General features: G+C 41.7%; 2 protein-coding genes across 10 annotated transcripts in view; one reads left to right on the top strand and one right to left on the bottom strand.

Moving 5' to 3' along the window:
• Positions 1-14: 14 nt before the first annotated feature.
• On the top strand, positions 15-19,391 carry rgs22 (regulator of G protein signaling 22). Of its 7 annotated transcripts, none has more exons than XR_015095312.1 (22): positions 15-105; positions 184-212; positions 293-355; positions 428-610; positions 712-797; positions 1,009-1,145; positions 1,482-2,127; positions 2,211-2,372; positions 2,449-2,701; positions 2,825-2,926; positions 5,220-5,414; positions 5,560-5,649; positions 6,124-6,305; positions 6,845-7,007; positions 7,932-8,096; positions 9,250-9,291; positions 9,794-9,952; positions 12,125-12,304; positions 14,366-14,536; positions 14,609-14,678; positions 17,263-17,362; positions 17,890-19,391. XR_015095312.1 is itself a non-coding variant. In XM_086077621.1 (22 exons), the coding sequence occupies exons 1-22, from the start codon at positions 72-74 to the stop codon at positions 17,976-17,978; spliced, it is 3,225 nt and encodes a 1,074-aa protein (XP_085933747.1). In that variant the 5' UTR covers positions 15-71; the 3' UTR covers positions 17,979-19,391. The 7 variants fall into 7 exon arrangements, 6 of the variants coding, with proteins under 6 accessions (XP_085933747.1, XP_085933744.1, XP_085933745.1 ...); XM_086077621.1 differs by having other exon boundaries at positions 1,009-1,109; positions 1,578-2,127; positions 14,609-14,734; XM_086077618.1 differs by having other exon boundaries at positions 1,009-1,109; positions 14,609-14,734.
• The window catches only part of vps13b (vacuolar protein sorting 13 homolog B), a 337,674-nt gene continuing 336,886 nt past the window's right edge, over positions 19,198-19,985 (bottom strand). For all 3 annotated transcript variants that reach the window (XM_086077615.1, XM_086077616.1, XM_086077614.1), the window contains exon 68: positions 19,198-19,909. In XM_086077615.1, the coding sequence (XP_085933741.1) occupies positions 19,661-19,909 (249 nt within the window). In that variant the 3' untranslated portion in view covers positions 19,198-19,660. The remainder of the gene's footprint in view (positions 19,910-19,985) is intronic.

Here is a 19,985-nt window from a genome sequence, read left to right as displayed (position 1 = left end):
TCCATAGCAACCTACGCTGTGTCGTTACACAAAACTTTGTGACCCGATTTTCCAGAAGTATTGCATAAGGAATGTCACTAGTCATGCATGGTGAAATTTCAACAGGTACGATTTGCCTTTTAAACTTTACTTATGGAATTTTTCACATGGTAAACTTTATTCCAACTTATTTTTTTTTTGCAGAGTTTCCCCAGATTACTGTTCACAATTTTGTGAGTACACATTCTAAGATTAATTCTTTCACGATCAAAAAAGAATAATACGAATAATGTGCCTATTTTCCTGCAAACAGGAGAACTTCCTGACCTCGGATCATCTGTTCGTCCACATGTTGAATACATTTTTAAGTCTTCCGGTAAAAATCCACAATGTTCAAGTCAAATATTTCCTACACTATATTTGAGCAATGCCTTGTATCTGTTTCCAGTGTTTCCCACAGGTTTTGCTGTACAACCAGGAGACGGATCAGTTTGAGGTGCCAAGCGACGCGGCAGAGTTCACCTTTAACAAAATCAGATCAGCACTGGAACACAGCAAATCACAGCTCCTTTATAAGGATGTCGACGCACCGGCCAAAACCGCTTTAGTGGACAACCGTTACACTGTCTCTGTAAGTAAAATATGTTTGCTATTAGCATAGCAAGAGAGAAGATAATTAAGTTACTTTGATGAAGGAATGTCTTTTTGTTGTTGTACTCCTTTACAATGTAGTGTCTGGACAGAGAACAAGGGATTCAGTGGATTATAAAGGAACGATTGAGTTTTTTTCTTCAAAGTAGCTGCTACCATGAGTACAGGTATTAACAAAGTTTACATTTATTTACACAGATATTACTTCACGATTATTAAAAACAATCAACAAATTCTATCATTGTGTTTTAATGGCTTAATGTGTATGTTTTCACGTGTTTTTAATGAATTTCATATAGATTGTGAAGAATGATGACAATTTGTCGTTTGTGTGTATTATGTTTTTAAGTGTATCCCGTTTCATCTGTTGTAATGTAGACTATCCAAGTTGTTGTTTCAGTGGGCACGAAACATAAACATCCACAGGAGACCATGGAGCTGTCGTCTCGCTACGGCCATGCTCTGTGACAAAGAAAATGGTAAAACAGGATTGGGTGCTCAATCACCTAAACAAGGTTTACATTTATAAATTGGATATTTGCCATTCAATATATGCTCACCAGCATGGGTTAAGACGGGGGGGAATTGTGCTTTTTGGTATTAAATGAATCTGAATCTAAGATTCATGGATATCTTTCATTGTTAGCAGCAATTATAATTATGATTTCTACAGCACTGCAAAATACACAAACTAAGCATATTAGATTAATACCTCTCCAAAGTGTCAAAACTGAATGTTTGAAAATGCTAAATTTCTTATACATCTGTTTGTATCTCATTAGATTGTCCATGGCCAGTAAGTCTATTTGTGCACTGTATGTTGATGATAATGATATTTCATCACTCTAAAGGTTGTGTGAGAATACATCAGCCGCTGTGTACATCCCCTGGCCATAGCGGACAACTTCACAGAAATGTCAGTGAATCATCCAGATGTTCTTCCAAAGGTTCCAAGCCATCTACCACTTCCTCCATGTCCTCCACTTCCTTCACCTCAAACCTGATCGGTGCTGACATCAACATCCGTGAGGCATCAGCTACATCTCACGTGAAGCTACATGAAGAGGCCTCCGAACGATATTTGAAAGACTTGGCTGCCCGAGTGGTTCAACAGGTGGTTGTTGATGCTGTCTTCATGTTGACTGCACAGAGACAAGGAAGCACAAATGAGCTTACATGCTGGACTGAAACGGATAAAAATGGCAAGTGTATACATTCAGTTGATGAGAACACCAAAGAACCGTGTGAAGAATGCCAAAAATGGAGTCGGGAGAAGGAAATGCTTGATGGCGATAAGACCAAAGTGTCTGAGAGGAGTTGGAGCTCAGATTTGGAAACAGTCCTGGATGTTTGTTGCCATGGTACCTGTCACCTAGGCAACCAACCAGGCATGGACGACTTCAAGGAGTTTTTGCGTGCCACACCAGGTGGCAGGTTGTTAAATCTCTGGATGGACATTGAGAGACTGAAAACTATAAACAGAGAGAGGAAGGACAGGTACTGTTTCGTTACGTCTGTTTACATTCTGTAAGAAATGTTGTGCCAGAAGTGTTTGAAATGCAGTATGTTATTTGTCGCAGCTTTTTGGCTTTAATGAGGAGCCGCTACTTGCTCAGAAGCAGTCACAACTGTCTGAACACGGAGCTGCTCTGCAGGTTGGGGCTGACTACCTCCCCCTGCTGGACAAAAGAGAGACTGTGCTCAATACAGCCCTACCTCACACAGTCAATCATTTCCTACTGGTGATATTTTTGTGATGCAAAGTTTAATTTTTTTTTAATTTTTGGCATGCATCTCTGAGCTGATTTCTTCCCACAGGATTCCTCGTTATTGGACATCCCAGTATGTTCAACTAGACCTTGATTATTCTGACATGGAGCCGTTGAGAGAGTGGTGTGCTAACCTTCATTTGACCTCAATGACCCCTCATTCCTTTTGTACTGAACCCTGGCTTCCAAGCAGAAGTCAATCACTCGGCTGCACAAGACTGGAAAATATATTCCAAGCGCTATTTGTCGACCCTGATGCTGGCTCATACTTCACTCATTTCTGCAAACAATCTGGAAACAAGGTAGGTGTCATACACAATGTGGATTTACACACCAGATTGGATTACATTTATATACCAGCTTTATTTTAACATATCGTGTCTGTGAGGATGATTTCTTTGCTACTTGAATTCTTCCCCTCAAAGTTATGGGAAGATGCAGTTTACTTTTGGAACGACCTGCAGCATTATCATGAGCTCTTCTACCAGGACGGACTGGATCCTTACAGAGTGCAGCGAGTAGCTCAGGTGCGCAAACACACAAACAGACTACATTGATGACAGTTGAACTAAAACTGGCCCACCAAATTAAGTAAAAATAAATTGCAAGATAAGCTAACCTAGCATTGTTAATGTAGCTCTTGTGCCCTCCTCAAATGTACCCTTAATACACCGTTGTGGCAAAAAAAAAAGAAGAGGAAATAATGAATGTTATTTGTAGTAGTTTGTTTGTGTCAAGCTATTTGTGTCATTTTAGGGCTGAAAAGGGTCATGTTTTCTTGTCTTTGTCAAGATGTTTGAGTAAAAACATAAACCTTCTGCTTTGCTGTAAAAGCAACTGTTAGTGTTTGTGGTCATGCACCTGGTTGCTTTCCCAGCCAAGGAGAGGCGTAGCTTGGCTCAGGTGTCATTTTATTAGTGAGCACTTGACAAGTAGGACAAAAACAAAAGGAAGAGAGTGGAGAAGGACAAAGACCTGGATCAAAGAAGAGGAGCGCAAATCAAGAGACATTTCAGTGTATCCCACAAACTCTTTCAAATGATAAATTCCAGGAACGCCAGTCCAGCCTTGAATGGGAGACGCCCTATGGTGCCTCCACACACACGCTCCTTATATTTTCTTTAAAATATATTTAATTACATACAAAAAATAAAGAATAATTAGAAAGAGAATTTTAAAACAACACAATTATACAATGCACAAATGAAAAAAGACGAAAAGAAGAAGAAACATTATTACAATATTTTTGGCTTCCTTCCTTTCCCCAGTCTTTCCTTTGGTCTCTTGAGGTCTCCCTAATTTGTTGGTATTTAGATGTTTCTGGGGTTTGTGAAAGATTCTGGTTGGTAACCCGGTGGGTAGTAGGTAATGTCTGGTCGGTGCTGGATTTCACTTTCCTTTCTTTTCTTTGATCCTTCCTCGGGTTTCCTGACAACCTCACGACTCTAGCTGGATTCTGAAGTATTCGGTTTAGGTGAACGATATGGGATTTTTAATAGGTTTTAGGTGAATTCATGAGTACACACTCACACGCACACACACCCGCACATGCCCATACTCACATACATACAACATACATACAAAATTGCGTTCACTCACCACTATGTCATTCCGCTCATGATTCAGCCCTAACGTTTACATTCACTCTGTAACGCATTCCCTTCTTGAGGGCTTGTGCATCAGTGAGTCTCTACTCGAGAGAGCAAATTCACAATGTGATACAAAGTCTCCTTACAACCGCCAATGATTAATGTCATGTTATGCCATTACACAATATAAAATTATTTCATTTTTTCCCCCTCATTGTATTTTGGTGTGTGTTCCCTCGACAATTCTGCCTTGTGTGGCCCCGCATATTGCACATGCCAGAAACTAACATTGAGTGCCACTTGGCCTTCTCAACACAAGGACACGTTTTTTCCTCGCCGGAATATGTGGGATGAGTGGTTGTGATTCGGGGTTGTTTGTAAATGGTAAGTAAGCACTTACTGTAGAGCTGTAAGGCGGACACATCTGTGGTTTCTTGGCCTAATCTTCAATCGAATCATTGTCTCAGCCTTTAATGCTGCTCACTGCTGTGGGACCAACGAAGGACGAAGGAAGTTTTTAATGACATCTCCCTGGCTAAATGACACTGTGTGTCTTGTTTTGTTGGATCTGACTACAGTGTTCAATATGGTGGACCACATTATTCTGTTGACTTGTTTGCAGCATCAGGTGGGCATTAGTGCTAGCGCTCTAGAGTGGTTTGGATCCTATTTGGGAGAAATAACTTTATGTGTTAGCTTTGATTGTTCCGAGTCTCGCTGTGCCCCACTGTCATATGGTGTTTCGCAGGGTTCATGTTTGGGGCCCCTGGCGAAAACAGGGTATGTCCTTTCACTGCGGGTGACAGTCAGATCTATGCTCCTATGAGCAAAATGGCTGCTTTCTCATAAAGCCATTTTTTGTCACACAGGTGTCCAGAGGGATTATTTGGAACTATACTGATACTAATGCAGTCAAATAAAACTTTTTTTTTCTAATCTTTGATTTATTCAAGGCTCTAACCACCACCAAACACCCACCACCCTAATATGAAATATACAGAAAATAATTTACTTTTTTGGTTAAAAAAAATGATAAAGGAGACACATTATGTATTTTATTATTACACTGTGTGTAATGCTTAATGCCAGGAATGACTCTGACCTTGACTGGGCTGCAAGTTCAACGTTTAGACAATGTGACATTTGCATGTCCATAAAACAGACCAAATGTATTTTAGTGTTTACAGTGTCTTGACTTCAACACAATATCTTCCCTTTTGTGAATTTCCAGGTCCTCTACTCAACATACCTCCATAGCTCTGCCAGCAGGAGCATTGGCGTGGAGGAGGAGATCAGGAAGGAGGTGTACAACAAGCTGAGGCCTGCCTTTGAGGAGCTCTTCGATAAAGTTGAGGAGCACATCTTAAACATCCTCATGGATGCTTGGACAGTGCTTGTTGACCGGGACAAAAAATCTTTCCTGCAGGTTGAATAATTACGTTTTCAAAAACAGTATTTCAAATAGCAAATACCTCAGCTCATCAATAACTCACACGCTGATGTCGTTTTTAGTATAATTATGTATAATGTGCAAGAAGTAGTGCTGATGAGGTTTATCTGTACATGTTCAGGTAAGTGTGTATGAGGACGTACGCTGCGTCAACACTTGGCAATACAGGGAGCTTCAGAGCTTGTACGCAGAATCTAAAAACTTCAACCAGGTCAGTAAGCCCAAAAGAACAAATATTATTAATGTGGAACTGACTTTTAAAAAGGATACTTGACTCATTTAGACATTTTCAGCAGCAAGTTTTGTCTATAAATAATTTGAAAACTTTATTATTATTCATGAAGACACTCATGCAGTCAATTATGAAATGTAATTAAATGAGTAAATAGTTAAAATGTCTGTTAAATCTAACGATAGTAAATTAAAGTTGGAGGAAATTACAAAGTAAAAAAAAAAAAGCCATTGAATGCGTAAACATTGCCTGATCATTTCAGTGTGCAGCATCATTGAACAAGCATTGCACACATTTAGGAGTCTTGTTTAGATATTAATATTACAGATGATTTAAAAGAAGAGGATCGAGGGTCACTACTCTTCTTAGTAACCCCCCCCCCCCAACACACACACACACACACACACATTTAATATAAGATTAGAAGACTTTGTTTCGTTGTCTCCTAAATAGGTGCATCAGCGTATGGCATCTGCATCGAATACTTCATCCAGGCCCTTCTCTCAGGGCCAGCGGGCCCTTGACTCTTGGTCCAATGTGCCCCCACAGTACCAAGGTTACCGCTTAGGCTCCTTACTTCGCCATCATCATGAGATCTGGCATTTTATGTCTTTCCTGCGAAATAAAGATGCTAGGTGAGTTACTGAATGCATCACGCTATTTTCATATTGGACAGATGTCCGGTAGCTTATGAAGCTATCAAGTGTTATTATTCAGTCCTGCAATCTGGAAAAGCGGGTACATTTTGACTATACTATAAAATGATTTGTTGTTGTCATCATCCCAATGTTAAAAATACATTTATATATATATCAGGTTGAGGTTTGATGAGGTACGTTTAGACCAGTTACGTTCATCCACAACAAACTCGCTGGAACAGAAAGTGTATTATATTTCAACTGTCTGCTTTGTCCAAAATCATAAGAATTCAAAGTTCCTTTCTTTGGAACTAAGGGGCCAATATTTTGGGCAATTCCATGCTCTGAACTTTGTGAGCTCTTTCCGTTTCCAACATGACTACACGTGAGAATAGTTTTGGTGTGGATGAACTTGGATGGCCTTGCACAGTCCCGATCTCACCCCGATAACTTGAAAGTGTTGACTAAGAGTCAGACCTTCTTGTCCAACATGAGTGTGCGATCTCAAAAATATGTTTTGAAATGTTTCTTGTCAGTATTCACCTGGAATGCTGGCTGGACCTGGAGCAGTACAGGAGGACTCCTTGGAGGAACGCGGCTTTGAGACAGGAGCGATCTTCTCACATTGCAAAGAAATATCTGAACGGCAACTACTTCTTCAGCCCTCACAGTCCTGCCACTGAAGAGCAGCAGAATAATGTATGTTGAAAAACTCGCTGACGTAAAATAGAATGTAGAATTTGAATTTGAGTATTGTTAAGTTCTTGGGAAAGCACTATAGACACAAATATGAACAGTGACATGAGAATCCAGACTGAGCATGTGAGCTCCTGCTGAGGCTTCAAACCAGATCTAATAAACGGGGACTTCTGTAGGTCTCGTACCGCTTTCCTTCTGCTCTTATGTGGACATGCTGCTGACAGTTCTGACAGCGTGTTACTGGAGCATCAGAGAATAAAGGACATGGTTAGAATTAAAATGAGGTGAGGTTTGTGGTTTGGATCCACAATACAAGAGCAGGCCTCGGAGGAGAAAATCTCTTGTCTAAAGTTAGTTTTTGAGATGGAAGCAAACTGCGGGGGGGGGGGGGGGGGGGGGGTTGGCTGTTGAAGGGGTTTGCATGGGCACTTTGATTTTGTAGATCAAGGGGCGATGGTTTGTTAGTGAAGTCACTAGATAAAACACGAGATACAACTAAACTATGTGTCTTAAGGATTGCTCAAGGGCACTCTCTGGTTCCAAAACCTCAAGACCTTACAGCTTCTCAAATTGGCGTATTGTTATATGAGTATATTTCAATCACATGTTGTGTATGACTTTTTTTCAATTTCCTTTATGAATGGGAAGACACTGATAAACAAGGACTGAAAGCAGACAAAGAAGATGAAGAGAATAAGTGGATTTTTGGAATGATATTGAGAATAGCACGAGTCAGACATTTTCAGTCTGTTTTCCCACAATGGGAAGTTTGAATCTGGCTAGACCCGTCGCCTCATGTTCTTCATGTGGCTTTAATGACATCGACACCCATCCACCTACGACGACGTGGCTTTCCTGTGCATGACTGTGGCTTTCTAAAGTCTTGTGTGTGCGTGCGTGAAAATGTGTTTGTTTTTTATGTAGATCCTGCACCAGGCAGGTGGACTGGGACGTCTGGAATTCGAGTGTCTCTCTAAGCCAGTTACTGTGGAGATCCAGGACATCATCAGATGCCACATTGAGAAAAAATGGCTGCCTCAGTTTCTGGCCACAGCCAAGTTCACCGAACGACAGAAACGCAAACCAAAGGTACAGTCCACATCAATACTGTGCACCAATTTTAAAACACTGCATACACATTCTTGATGTAGCTGAAAAGGCAAATTCCATAATCACATCTCAGATTTTGTTTTTCATCTTTCTTTAAATTGGTGGTCTTATACAGGCCTAGTGATGTCACCCAAAAAAGATCAGAGGTGTGGCAGCAGACACATTGAAGCTGACGTCTCAAATCCAAACTACGCACTAATTTGAAACAGACTGTAACGTGGCTTAGAATATGTGGTCATGTTGGCAAGAGCTTTAGTTAAAAAAATGTAATGGATAAAGTCTACAGTTGCAAATAAATTAAAACTCAAAATGCTACTGGTATATAACTTAGTGTCAATATTTAACAGAAGTTATGTCAAGCCTATTGGCAATGTTACTGACAGACATCAACAGCCACCACACCCCTGCAATAAAATGTCGTACAACGAAGATAATTACAAATTCTTAGATGAGTCTTAGCAGCATGGCAGGCAAACTTTACTTACTCAATGAATAATGGACTCATCACTTCCGCTTTCGGTGTTAGGTGCCATGTTTAGAGGTCGGCATGTAAACGCTTCATGACAAAATGGGGAAACTGAGTTGACGCTCACCATAGCAGCAGACCGACCGCACAGTTGACTGGAAGAGATACGTGCTTTTTAACTTGGGTTCGGTGATTCAGTCAGGTCAAGCCATATTTTGCCAGATTTCCGGCATTTGCTGAACGATATTAAGACTGACTCGCTCTACATAAAGAGAGCTTTGCTTCCCGTTTTCCTAATGGCCTTGAGATAAGACGTCAGGTCCACATGAGCAGCTCTGTTACACGTGAGAAACCACAAAATGCTGTCACTATTCTCAGGTTGCCTCATCAGGTAACACACGGACCACAGATTCGGATGCTTTGACTCATTATGTTATCAAGTTGACATAGTTCGGCCACATGGATCCTCTCGTTAGGTAGAAGGAGAAGTAGTGGTAGTTTATACGTGCAAATGACGGTAAGGAAGGAGGGCACGTTGAAATGAGGTTTTGCTACAAGAACAAGGACAAAACACTAAGTACGAGTAAGTCGTGGGTGGCATTTCCACAACAGCTCACTGTTGATGTTGATCATTTTGTCTTGGTTTCTTGTGTGTGTGTGTCACAGGACAGCTCTCAACGCCAAAAGTCAAGAAAAGAAGCCTGGAAGGTGAGGTGACATCCACAGTGTTAATGGAGAGCCATATAAGGCTTTTCCTGGCCTGCAAACATGTGTGATTTACTTCACCGCTTGGCTTCCAGCGCCGGCTTTGTCAAACTCCATTTTGGCCCAGCGGTTCATTTCCCCAAATGGGATCCAGGATAAATAAGATTAAAGCATCAGCATAACTAACCTTGCTTTAATAGTGTTTGCATGCAGCTCTGTTGTCATCCCGATTGCTCAGCGGCATGTCACAGATAGAAACCATGAACATTTGAAGCAGCGTGATTACAGGATGCCGTTTTCATACAGGATTGTGACTTTGATCTTTATGATCATGATGTCATCACTAGAAAAGAGCAGCTTCTCCGAGGATCATTATTTCAATTTAGTGTGAGCTCATAGCTCCCATAACATTGTTACTGTCGTTGTTTATGTTCCACCACAAGAAGAGGTGTGACGATGCTGTTTATTGACACTGTCCTTAAAAACTGCTCACGCTTCCCCACAGACTCAGAGCTTGTGGATGAGTTCCTCCAAGGAGATCCTTCTGTTTCGACGGCTTCTTCTCAACCCTGCCTTCTGTTTGCAATTCCAAAACTTTGTTTCCCCGAAGGGTGGCCTCCTGGAGAATGACGTGCTCTTTTGGCTGGAGGTGCAGAGGTACAAGGTACAACAACGCAGTACTGGAAATTGGCAGCAACCCGCTTGTCACGTAACTTTAGTAGGAAGTAGGCAAAAAGTTAAGCTTTGAGTTTTTAACTCATTCGCTCCCAAAAACGTACAAAAATTTTCTATTTTAAATGTTGCCATGGTCCCCAAAACATATTTATAATTTTATTTTTATTTTTTCATGCTAGAGCATACAAAAGGATTTGATGCAGCCTCTGAACTGAAGAGGTCACTTAAAGCAATGGTACCAATTACAAAAAACGGCCAGCAGGTGGCAGCAGAATATAAGATCAGCCAGGGCTATGTTGCAAAAAAGCGGTTTTCTCCAGTTTTAAACAGACATGAAACTTAGCTATATTCTAATGATAATTGCTGCAAAATGGAAACAGATAGAAATATTGCTCCATATTTTTGTAGCAATAGAAGAAATTATTCTGTGGGCCTTGCAAAATCAGTCAAAATCCAGTAAAACAGCCATGAGCGAAGGGGGTTGCTTCAGTGAAAATGGCTGGGAACGAATGAGTTAATGAACAATGGAAGACATTTTGGCATAGTAAAGATTAGGACAGGTTTGTTGCTAGCATCTCACGGTTCATTATACTGTACACCAGGGGTGGACAATTGATTGTATTCTGATGAAGTAACTAATAAATACTGTAACTGGTATATGGGTCATTTACAGATACGGATTTTTACTACACCAGCACAGTTAAGTTATTATAAAAAAACACACAAAATATTTATTTTTTATTATTATTTACTATTATCTACAATTTTACCATTATCTACAATTTAGGACAGCTGTCATGGAAAGGTTTCTACAATGGTCGCATCACATTTTCCAAAAGTTATCAGGCCAGCCATCTAATCAAAACAAGCTAGCTAATCACACAAGTAAAATTATAACGAAAATATTTGTTGGACAATTTTTTTTTTCAGGCCACATGATGTCAAAATATGGCCAGGACATACCAGTTGCTAAAGGGGTAACCTTTTCTTTTTTTTTTTGCGAGTTGTCCAAACCTGATAGCTGCTTCCATAGGTTCTTGACTGTTTTGTGGAAAAGAGGTTGACACGGTAGTGAATTTTCACTCACGTCCCATTCCACTCCCACAGCAAAAATCCCGTCCCATCCCAGTCCTGGACAATAGTAAAACAAACAAACAAACAAACAAAAAACAATCCTGTGCCGTCCAACTCTCCAACTGAAAATGACTCATCTCGTCATGCTCCCGTTAATGACTCCCACTCCCATCCTGCCATTATGGAGGTTCGCTACATAAAAAACAACAACAACCATCTGGATATGAATCCTGTGCTCGTGAACTTTTATCCTGTCCCGTCCCAATCCTGTGATTAAGAGTAAAGTTGGCTCCCATCCTGCAAATAAAATGTCAGATTCAGTTGTGGATGATACAAACTCTTGTCTTTTAAATGTATTTCAAAATAAAAGTTCCAAATTGGTTATTTATTTTTGGTTGCGCCACTAATTCATAAAATGGGCATCATATCTATCAATGACCTATTTATGGCCATAGCATTGTTATTATTTTGATTACCTTGTAGGATTGCTAGCATGCTAATGTCTAGTCTATAGCATTGCTAGCATGCTAAAAAACAACAACATGCATGACAACAAAATATTCCTTACACAATGTGTCAGAGGTGTATAATAGAGTAATTAGGTATTTTGAGTAAAAAAAAAAAATACATTATTACAATGACGATCAAACTAAAAAAATATCTCCTTTCAAAAGATCTTTGTAATGTAATGTCGAAATGGCGGTCAACTGTGTGAAAATGATGCCCTCCGCTCATTGAAAAGCAATGAACTTTGGACCGTTGTAATTTGATTTGTGAGAATTATTTTGATTTCAAAATGTGATTAAACATCGTTTATAACAATCTGCCTGGTTTGTATGTTAGTCACAGGCAAATGCAATACTATCCGCCATTTTCACCATATAAAGGCATAAATTGCATTGGGGAAATATCAGAGATGTTCGTAATTGTCAATAGTTATTTTGTTGCTATACACATTGTTGTATAATTTGTAAGATTATAAGGAAGGAACTAAATAGCTTGATGATCATCCTGCTGTTTAGGATGCTACAAAGCATCTTCCTTTTTTGAGTGTTTTTTTTCTTTCTTTCTCCTCTCCTTCCAATAGGACCTGTGTCATTCTCACAGTGCAGAGGCCACAATTCAGCAGAAGATCTCCACAATCATTAAATGTTTCATCAACTCTTCCACACCTCCAGCGCTGCAGATCGACATCCCTCTGGAACAGGCGCAACACATTATGGACAAGCGCCATCAACTGGGCCCGTACATCTTCAGAGAAGCACAGGTCAACTTGTCACATCGTTCACTACCTCTTGTGTGCACAATGCTGTAAAAAAGGATTTGCTCTGTTATTGAGGCGGCATGTTTTTCAGATTATAAAACCAATTTTACTATTTCACAAAAGCAATCCAAATAAATACAGAATGTAATTTGTAAAATATCGCTATTTTTTTTTTACATGACAAAAAAAAAACCCTAATTTATTTGACTTGTGGAAAAGGTTACTGCCCCTGCCTGAACCTAATAACTGATTGTGCCATTCTTGCAGCAATGCAGTTATTGAAATCAAGCCGTTGCAATAACAGAGTCAGTTAGTTGTTTTAATTCAGTTGTATTGGATGTTTTTTAAGCATAAAGTGCCTATTTTAGGGGATACTTAACTAATTTAGCCATTTTCAGCAGTTTTTGTCTATAATTAAAGTGATATCATAAATTTTTTCATGTAAAATACCTTTATAAACGATTTTTTCCACTTGCTGTCGACTGAAGATGACATCACCTGTGTTTGACCAATCATGGCACAGTTTGCTGACCAAACCCAGAAAACAGGTGAGCCGTGATTGGTCGTTACCTATTTCCTCAGCACAGGTGATGTCATCTTCATTCGATAGCAAGTGGAAATTTTTAAAATATATTTTCTAAAGGTTTTAATTGCACATGAAAAATAATGTCAGTTATCAAATGAATTCTGGACAAAATTTTAACTTTTTACTGCTGAAAATGGCTAAATGAGTGAAATATCCCTTTAACTCATTTGCTCCCAAAAACATTCTATTTTAAATATCGCTATGGTGCCAAAAACGTATTTATATGTTTTTTATGTTTTTTTTATGCTAGATCAGGGTTCACCAATTCCGGTCCTCGAGTTCCGGAGTCCTGCAGGTTTTAGATGTTTCCGCCCACTAGCAGACCTGATTTATATAATCAGCTCATCAGCATGCCTGATAACGATCCTGATCGTTAGTATAAGGTGTGTTGGTAGGCGGAAACATCTAAATCCTGCAGGACTCCGGACCTCGAGGACCGGAATTGGTAAATCCTGTGTTAGAGCATACAGAAGGCTTTGATGCAGCCTCTGACCTGAAGAGGTGGCTTAAAGCAATGGTAGTTATTACAAAAACGGCCAGCAGGTGGCAGCAGAGTATAAGAGATCAACCAGGGCCATGTTGCAACAAGCTCTTTTCCCCAATGTTTTAAACAGGTTTGTGAATAATGATGAAACTTGGCTACATACTAATGCTAATTGCTGCAAAACAGAAACAGACTTTTTTCCAGATGAAAGAAGAGACTCTGATCTTTCTTTTGGTAGGTTCCATGTTGTTATAGCAACAGAACAAAATATTTTGTGGACCTTGCAAAATCAGTCAAAATCCAGTAAAATAGCCGGGAGCGAAGAGTTGCTTCAATGAAATTGGCTGGGAGTGAATGAGTTAAGGGCCATACCACAGTATCTCATTTTGATTTGTCATATTTACTGTTCCTAAGTCCCCACTTTCACTCAGTCTCTTCAAAACATTTTTCCCATTTTACATTCAGTTTTGAAGTAATTTGAACTGATTCACAGATAGTCGTCCAGGCCCTGAAGTACCAATGCAGCCCCACACTATCACACTGCCACCACCATGTTTGACTGTTGGCATGCTGTTTTTATTTATTTTTTTAATAAATCAAATGCTGAATGTTAGGTTTACACCAGATTTAATGGTCTCCACATTTTCTAAAAAGTTAAACTTCTGTTTGATCAGTCCAAAAATATTTCTCTGGGGATCATCAGACATTTCTTGGCAATTGTGAGCCGATCCTTCATGTTCTATTTTTTTCATTCTCTTGCATGGATACCCAAGGGATGGACATCCCAGATTATATGTTTTGAAAACATATAATCTACCTGTCAAATATATGAATGAGTTTTTATGGTATTTACAGGACATGGATTGTCTTTGTGAGACATCCAAACTGGCTTTTACAATCACACACATTTAAATATAATATAAAATGTCCGACTTCAGGAAGGGAGCTCATGCATTTTCACAGCACCGTGTGTGCGTGTCCTCTCTGTTCATAGATGTCGGTGTTCAGTGAGTTGCTCCGATTTTGGCCCAAGTTTCAGGAGCTTCGTAGCAGCGTACATGAAGGCCAGCTGCTGGAAATGCTTCAGGACGAACGAGTCAAATACAAAACCAAAGTGCGCAGACAAAGGAGGAAGGAGGAGGAAGAGGACGAGAGGAGAGCTCAGGTGCGCCACATGATGATGTCTTGATGATTGTGCGTCTGTTACTTTGAAATTAGTTCTTTCTTCTTTGTATAGGAAGATGTAAACCGGCTAGCTTGCAAATCCAGTGAGGATGAAGACATGAGAAAGGATGAAAAAAGAAGAGGTGAAAATAGAGCATCAAAGACACCGAGCGGCTTCATGCTGCTTTCCCCAAAGGCTGTAAGGAAAAATGAATGAAATCCTAGAAAGTAAATTCAGTTCGAAGCAGACTAGTCGACAGTTAGTAACTACGGTTCTGAGTCCTGAACGACCGCCAGGTGGCGGTGCTGAAACGGCATGGAAATCCCTAACGCGCATGCGTCACTCCAGAAATAATTCATAAAAGGACATTGCCAGGGTTCCGGCTGACGTGATCCTCATGTATAAAAGAGAATAGCAACCAGAACCCAGTCTCTTTAGAACCGTCTTGCGCAAATCAACACGAGGGCTCTGAGTGACAAGCAATGCTGGCGGTCGTTCGGGACTCATAGAACCGTAGTTACTTGCGTAACTGTCGTTCTATTTAGTCTCTCCCGACCGCCAGGTGCCGGTACTGAAACAGCACGGAACACCGAATACTAGCGATGTCATAAAGATCCGGGGAAAATGTACCTCACAGAGGGGCCTCTGCAGGACCGCGAACCACATCCAGTGGATGAGAGGTGACATCCAAACTGTAGAATCTGGAGAACGACCAGGAAGCAGCCGCACAGACGTCCTCTAAGGACACCCCTTTCAGAACTGCCTATGACGTAGACACACTCCTGCGCACCCCAGGAGAAGGGGGACGACCAGAGACCCGGTACAACTGCCGAATCACATCCCCGATTCATTGAGAGAGGCATTGCTTGGAAACAGCAACTCCCTTAGTCGGGCGGTCGCAAGACACAAAAAGCTGGGTGGATGTACGGAAACATGCCATAGCATCCAAATAAGAGCGAAGCGCCCTCACAGGACAACACAGGAGCGTCACCCCCATCCGTCGACGGCGGAGTAAAACGAGCGAGACAAATCGGGTGGTTGGCTTGAGAGCCAGACAAAACTTTGGGAACAAAAGCAGCATTTGGCCATAATGTGACCCCTGCCAACGAAGGCACTCGGGGCTAACAGATGATTAGCGGATGCTATCACAAGTAGAAACGCAGTCTTACGACACAGCCAGCGAAGTTCCCCTTCGGTCAACGGCTCGAAAGGGGACCTACACAGTGCATCAAGCACCAGTCGAAGGTCCCAAGCAGGGCCTCGAGGCAGGTTCCTAGAATGAAGGCAAAGGGCACCCCTGAGGAAGGAGGCCACTAGGCTATGGCAACCCACAGATTTGCCATCCACTGCAATATGGCGAAATGGCCACCACGTAGACCCCTTATCGAAAACAGATTGGAGGAAGTCTAAAACAGTGGGAATAGTGCAGGTCACGGGATCCATCCCGCAGCTTGCACACCACTCCGCAAACAACTTCCACCTGTTAGCGTACAGCGAACAAGTGTACGGAGCCCTGGCATTAAGGATTGTTTGCTTAACAGAAGACGAGCACTCAGTCAGCAATAGGTCTCAACCCTGAGCGGCCAGACACACAGGTGGAGCCGACGAAGATCGGGATGCCAAATCCGACCCCGCTGTTGGGACAGCAGATCCAACCGACTGGGCAGGAGCCACGGATCGGAGGAGCAGAGACTGCGGAGGAGAGGGAACCAAGTCTGGGCTGGTCAAAAAGGGGCCACCAACAACAACGTGTGACCCTCCAGAAGGACCCTCTGAATGGTCAGATGAATGAGAGGGAGAGGCGGGAAAGCATATAGAAGGCCCAAAGGCCGGGTGTTTGCCAGAGCATCCTGGCCTAGCGGGCTGTTCCGTTCCCTCAGGGAAAACCAGAGGGGACTGAGTGGACTCTTCGAAGGCAAAAAGATCAACTGTAGCTTTTCGAAGCGACTCCAAATGGCGCTCACCACCTCCGGATGTAGACGCCAATCCCCCTAAAGTGGACGATGGCGGGAGAGGGATTCCACTGACTGGTTGACAATGCCAGGGAGAAACATGGCCTGCAGGTTGGCAAGGCGGAAGGCGGCCCATCTGAGAAGCCTCTGTGAGGCCCGTAGCAACTGGGCGGACCTCGTCCCGCCCTGATGATTGATGTGATGCACAGTGGAGGTGTTGTCCGATCGTACCAGGACATGGCGCCCTGCCACGAAGGGCAGAAAATGAATGGGGGCCAGATGCAACACCCGCAGCTCCAGCACATTGATGTTGCAGCGACGTGTTCCCTGCAGACCACCGGCCTTGAGCAGGACTGTGTTGCCAAACTGCACCCCATCCGCTGAGGCTGGCATCGATGCTGACAACTTTGTGACATGCAGGTTACCACGGCCCGCGGGACTTCCGCTGACAGAATAGACTAAGTCAACAGGCTGCTATCTGCGGAAGAGGAGGCGAGAACCAGCCTCTTTAGTCTTCACCAACGGAACAAACAAATCCACAAAGTACTCGAGAAGGTAAAAGAGACTGGGTTCCAATTGCTATCCTCTTTTATACATGAGGATCATGTCAGCCAGAACTCTGGAAATGTCCTTGTATGAATTCTTTCTTGAGTGGCGCATGCCCGTAGGGCATTTCCATGCTGTTTCAGCACCGCCACCTGGCGGTCGGGAGGAAGGAAATAGAAGACGTTTTTATGACGACATAATTCAATCGGAGGTCTCGTATTTCCTCAGTTTTCGTGGTCCTACTCCAAATACATGGCAGGCCTCAAGAGAGATGAAGCATTGCTAAGAAGACAAAGTCAGAAAGATGCATCATTCTCCACATATTCGGGTACATGATCACACTCCTTCATCTCCTGAGGTGGCAAATCCAAGTCTAGAAAGTAAAAACCCTTCCACAGTTTAATAATAGCTAGCTTTTTACTTTCAGATGCTAGCTAGCGAGCTCCCATGGTGCTTGTTTACCTGCTAGGGAGCTAGCAAGCTCGCTAGCATCAGGGGTTAAAGCCAAACTGGAATGTTTTTTACTTTCTGACCTGAATTTGCCACCGCTGTTCATCTCAAACTTTGAACCCATTTCTGCTACTGGACAGACGGAAGGGAATTGTAATCTTGACATCCCATAGAAGTCCACCAAGAGTTTCCAAATCAGAATCAGGCAGTCAAAGCTGGAGTGTTTGCCAAGCGACGCCTCCGCATGCCAATGTGATGTCATGTTATACAACTCGAATCAAAATATTGCCGTTCATGTTCTTAAGCCGATTCAAATCAATGTATTGCTTAGCAATCATCATCATTATTATAGAGGACAAAAGTCGCACCACACGACTGAACATGTCTGTCTGTCTGTCTCCGCAGTGTCTTCTGACAGCAGTACGAGGTCAACAGACGGCCACAAACAGACCTCACGGCGCTCCTCCAAATCACACGTGAAACAATGTTGGTAACGTGACGTGAACGCAAGTATCATTTACGGGCATGCGTTTGGTGAATTCGCTGATGTGACAATTTAAGGCCGTCGACTCTTTTAGATAGGCCTGCATGCTTTATGTTTGAGGATAGATTGGCGAATTACTTTTTTGCTCTTTCTGGTGTGCTGGCCTTGGCCATGTGGGGGCAATAGAAGACAGGCCAATGAATATGCTCTTATTGAGTTATGAATCTCACTCGAGTCCTTGGCAGGACATGCCCCAATTCCTCTTTCAGCTCATCAGTTCAGCACTAGTATTAGTTTTATGCAAAAGCGGTTTGTTGTCAGTCTGTTGCTTCATGGGTTTAAGTGTCACAAGATGATAATTAGCATAAGCTGATTGAGTGAAATGCTAAAATAGCTTTAAATACAATGGTGTAAATCTTTTTAATGTTTATTATGATGGTGAACTAGGAGTGGCTTGAATATTTTTAGAAGAATTGTTCGGCCAAATCACGCCACACTCTAAAAAGAGAATTGTTGAACCAATTTAAGATTTTCAAATCAAATTGTTGACCAACTTAATAAAATTGCTTCAATTGGTAACACACAATTGAATTAAAAGCAACCCCGACTGTCATGACAAGTTTGCTCTTTATTGTTTATTTGGTTGTTACTAACATAACTATGAGATTCATTTTTCAAAAATCATTTCCAGTTTAATACATTTTGTAGAAACTTTATTTGGACGTACGCCGCCATTGTTATTTACGTCGCAACGCATTTAGTGCGTATTGACGTAGAATGACGGCTGGCTCTCTGCCGAGCAATGTGAAATGCCGATAAAGAAAGCAAGTTAAGCCTCGTAGCGTTCCTAAAGAAACAACATGCGATTGGGAGAGCCACCCACCCCCACGCCGTGCTCTCGTCATCCACCAGACGCATTCAAGAGTTTTGATCGTCTCTTTAGGAACGCTACAAGGCTTCTACACAATGTATTGAAATTAATTTTGAAAAATGAATCTGATAGTTATGTTGGTAACAACCAAATAATATAGAGCAAACTTGTCATTACAGTCGGGGTTCCTTTTAAGTTAATAAATTACTTTGGATAAATTTTGGATTAACTTAATTCAAGTGAATATTAAGTTTAACTCCTAATTGATTCAACTTAATATATTAACTTGGGATTAAATTCAATTATCTTTCTAGAGTGTAGTATCTTGTGTTTTTACATACACACAAATACACATTAATTCCATATTTATTCTTTATTATAAATATTCTCTAAATATAATTTGAAAGGCATAGTACGGAAACCTTACACAGAGCCCAGAAGTACAATAACTATAAAAGGCAAAAATGAGGGTTTGGCATCAATGTACAGTGACAAAGTACATTGTTACAGTGAAACTTGTTGCATCATATAATAAACATTATTTGGTTGGCAGCTGGTGTTTGTGGCTTCATACAACATTATAGCTGACGAGAACTCCTTTGTGCTCTCTCTCTCTTAATCTTCATTTTTTTATTTTTTGCACCTGTGAATAAAAACGGAATCTGTGTTCTGGTTTCTACTTGTCGGCTTTGTTTATAATAGCAGATAAAGATGCATAAAGGCAATTCTTTATATTTTCACACATGCTTGATACTCAAACAGTTCCTTTTGTATCGGTGTGTTAAAAAGTGCAGCTGCTCAATGTCAGCAAGATTAGTGGACTAGTGGAATCCGATTCGTAAGGCTTTATCCTTGACCATGGTGAACTTGCTTACAAACACCTTGGCGCAAGCGGGCTCAACCAGGTAACGGTACGACTTGGTGACGGAGGGCGGCGGCTCAGCCAGCGTCACTGGAGGCTGCATCTGCAGTGATGAAGCGGAGGGAGGGAAATAGTGGGAGGTTCGCTTCACGTACTCCACCAGGCGCTGGTACTGCTGCTCCGACAGACGCTCTCGCACACCTTCGCCCTGGAGAAGGACAACACGTGTGCAATCAGGAACTTTGGCGTTCTAGCGCATCTACGCGATGATGACAAATTTCTCA

The sequence above is a fragment of the Leptonotus elevatus genome, chromosome 6, assembly GCF_054856555.1.
Source record: "Leptonotus elevatus isolate MCC_2025b chromosome 6, RoL_Lele_1.0, whole genome shotgun sequence".
Classification (NCBI taxonomy): domain Eukaryota; kingdom Metazoa; phylum Chordata; class Actinopteri; order Syngnathiformes; family Syngnathidae; genus Leptonotus; species Leptonotus elevatus.
Note: the sequence above shows the minus strand (reverse complement) of the source record. Positions and strands in the feature narration are given on the sequence as shown.

Coding starts and splice junctions, on each gene's coding strand:
- rgs22 (XM_086077617.1), top strand. CDS start 72: ATGTCACTAGTCATGCATGGTGAAATTTCAACAG. Junction 2,702..2,824: donor GCAAACAATCTGGAAACAAG/GTAGGTGTCATA, acceptor TTCCCCTCAAAG/TTATGGGAAGATGCAGTTTA. Junction 12,305..14,365: donor ACATCTTCAGAGAAGCACAG/GTCAACTTGTCA, acceptor CTCTGTTCATAG/ATGTCGGTGTTCAGTGAGTT.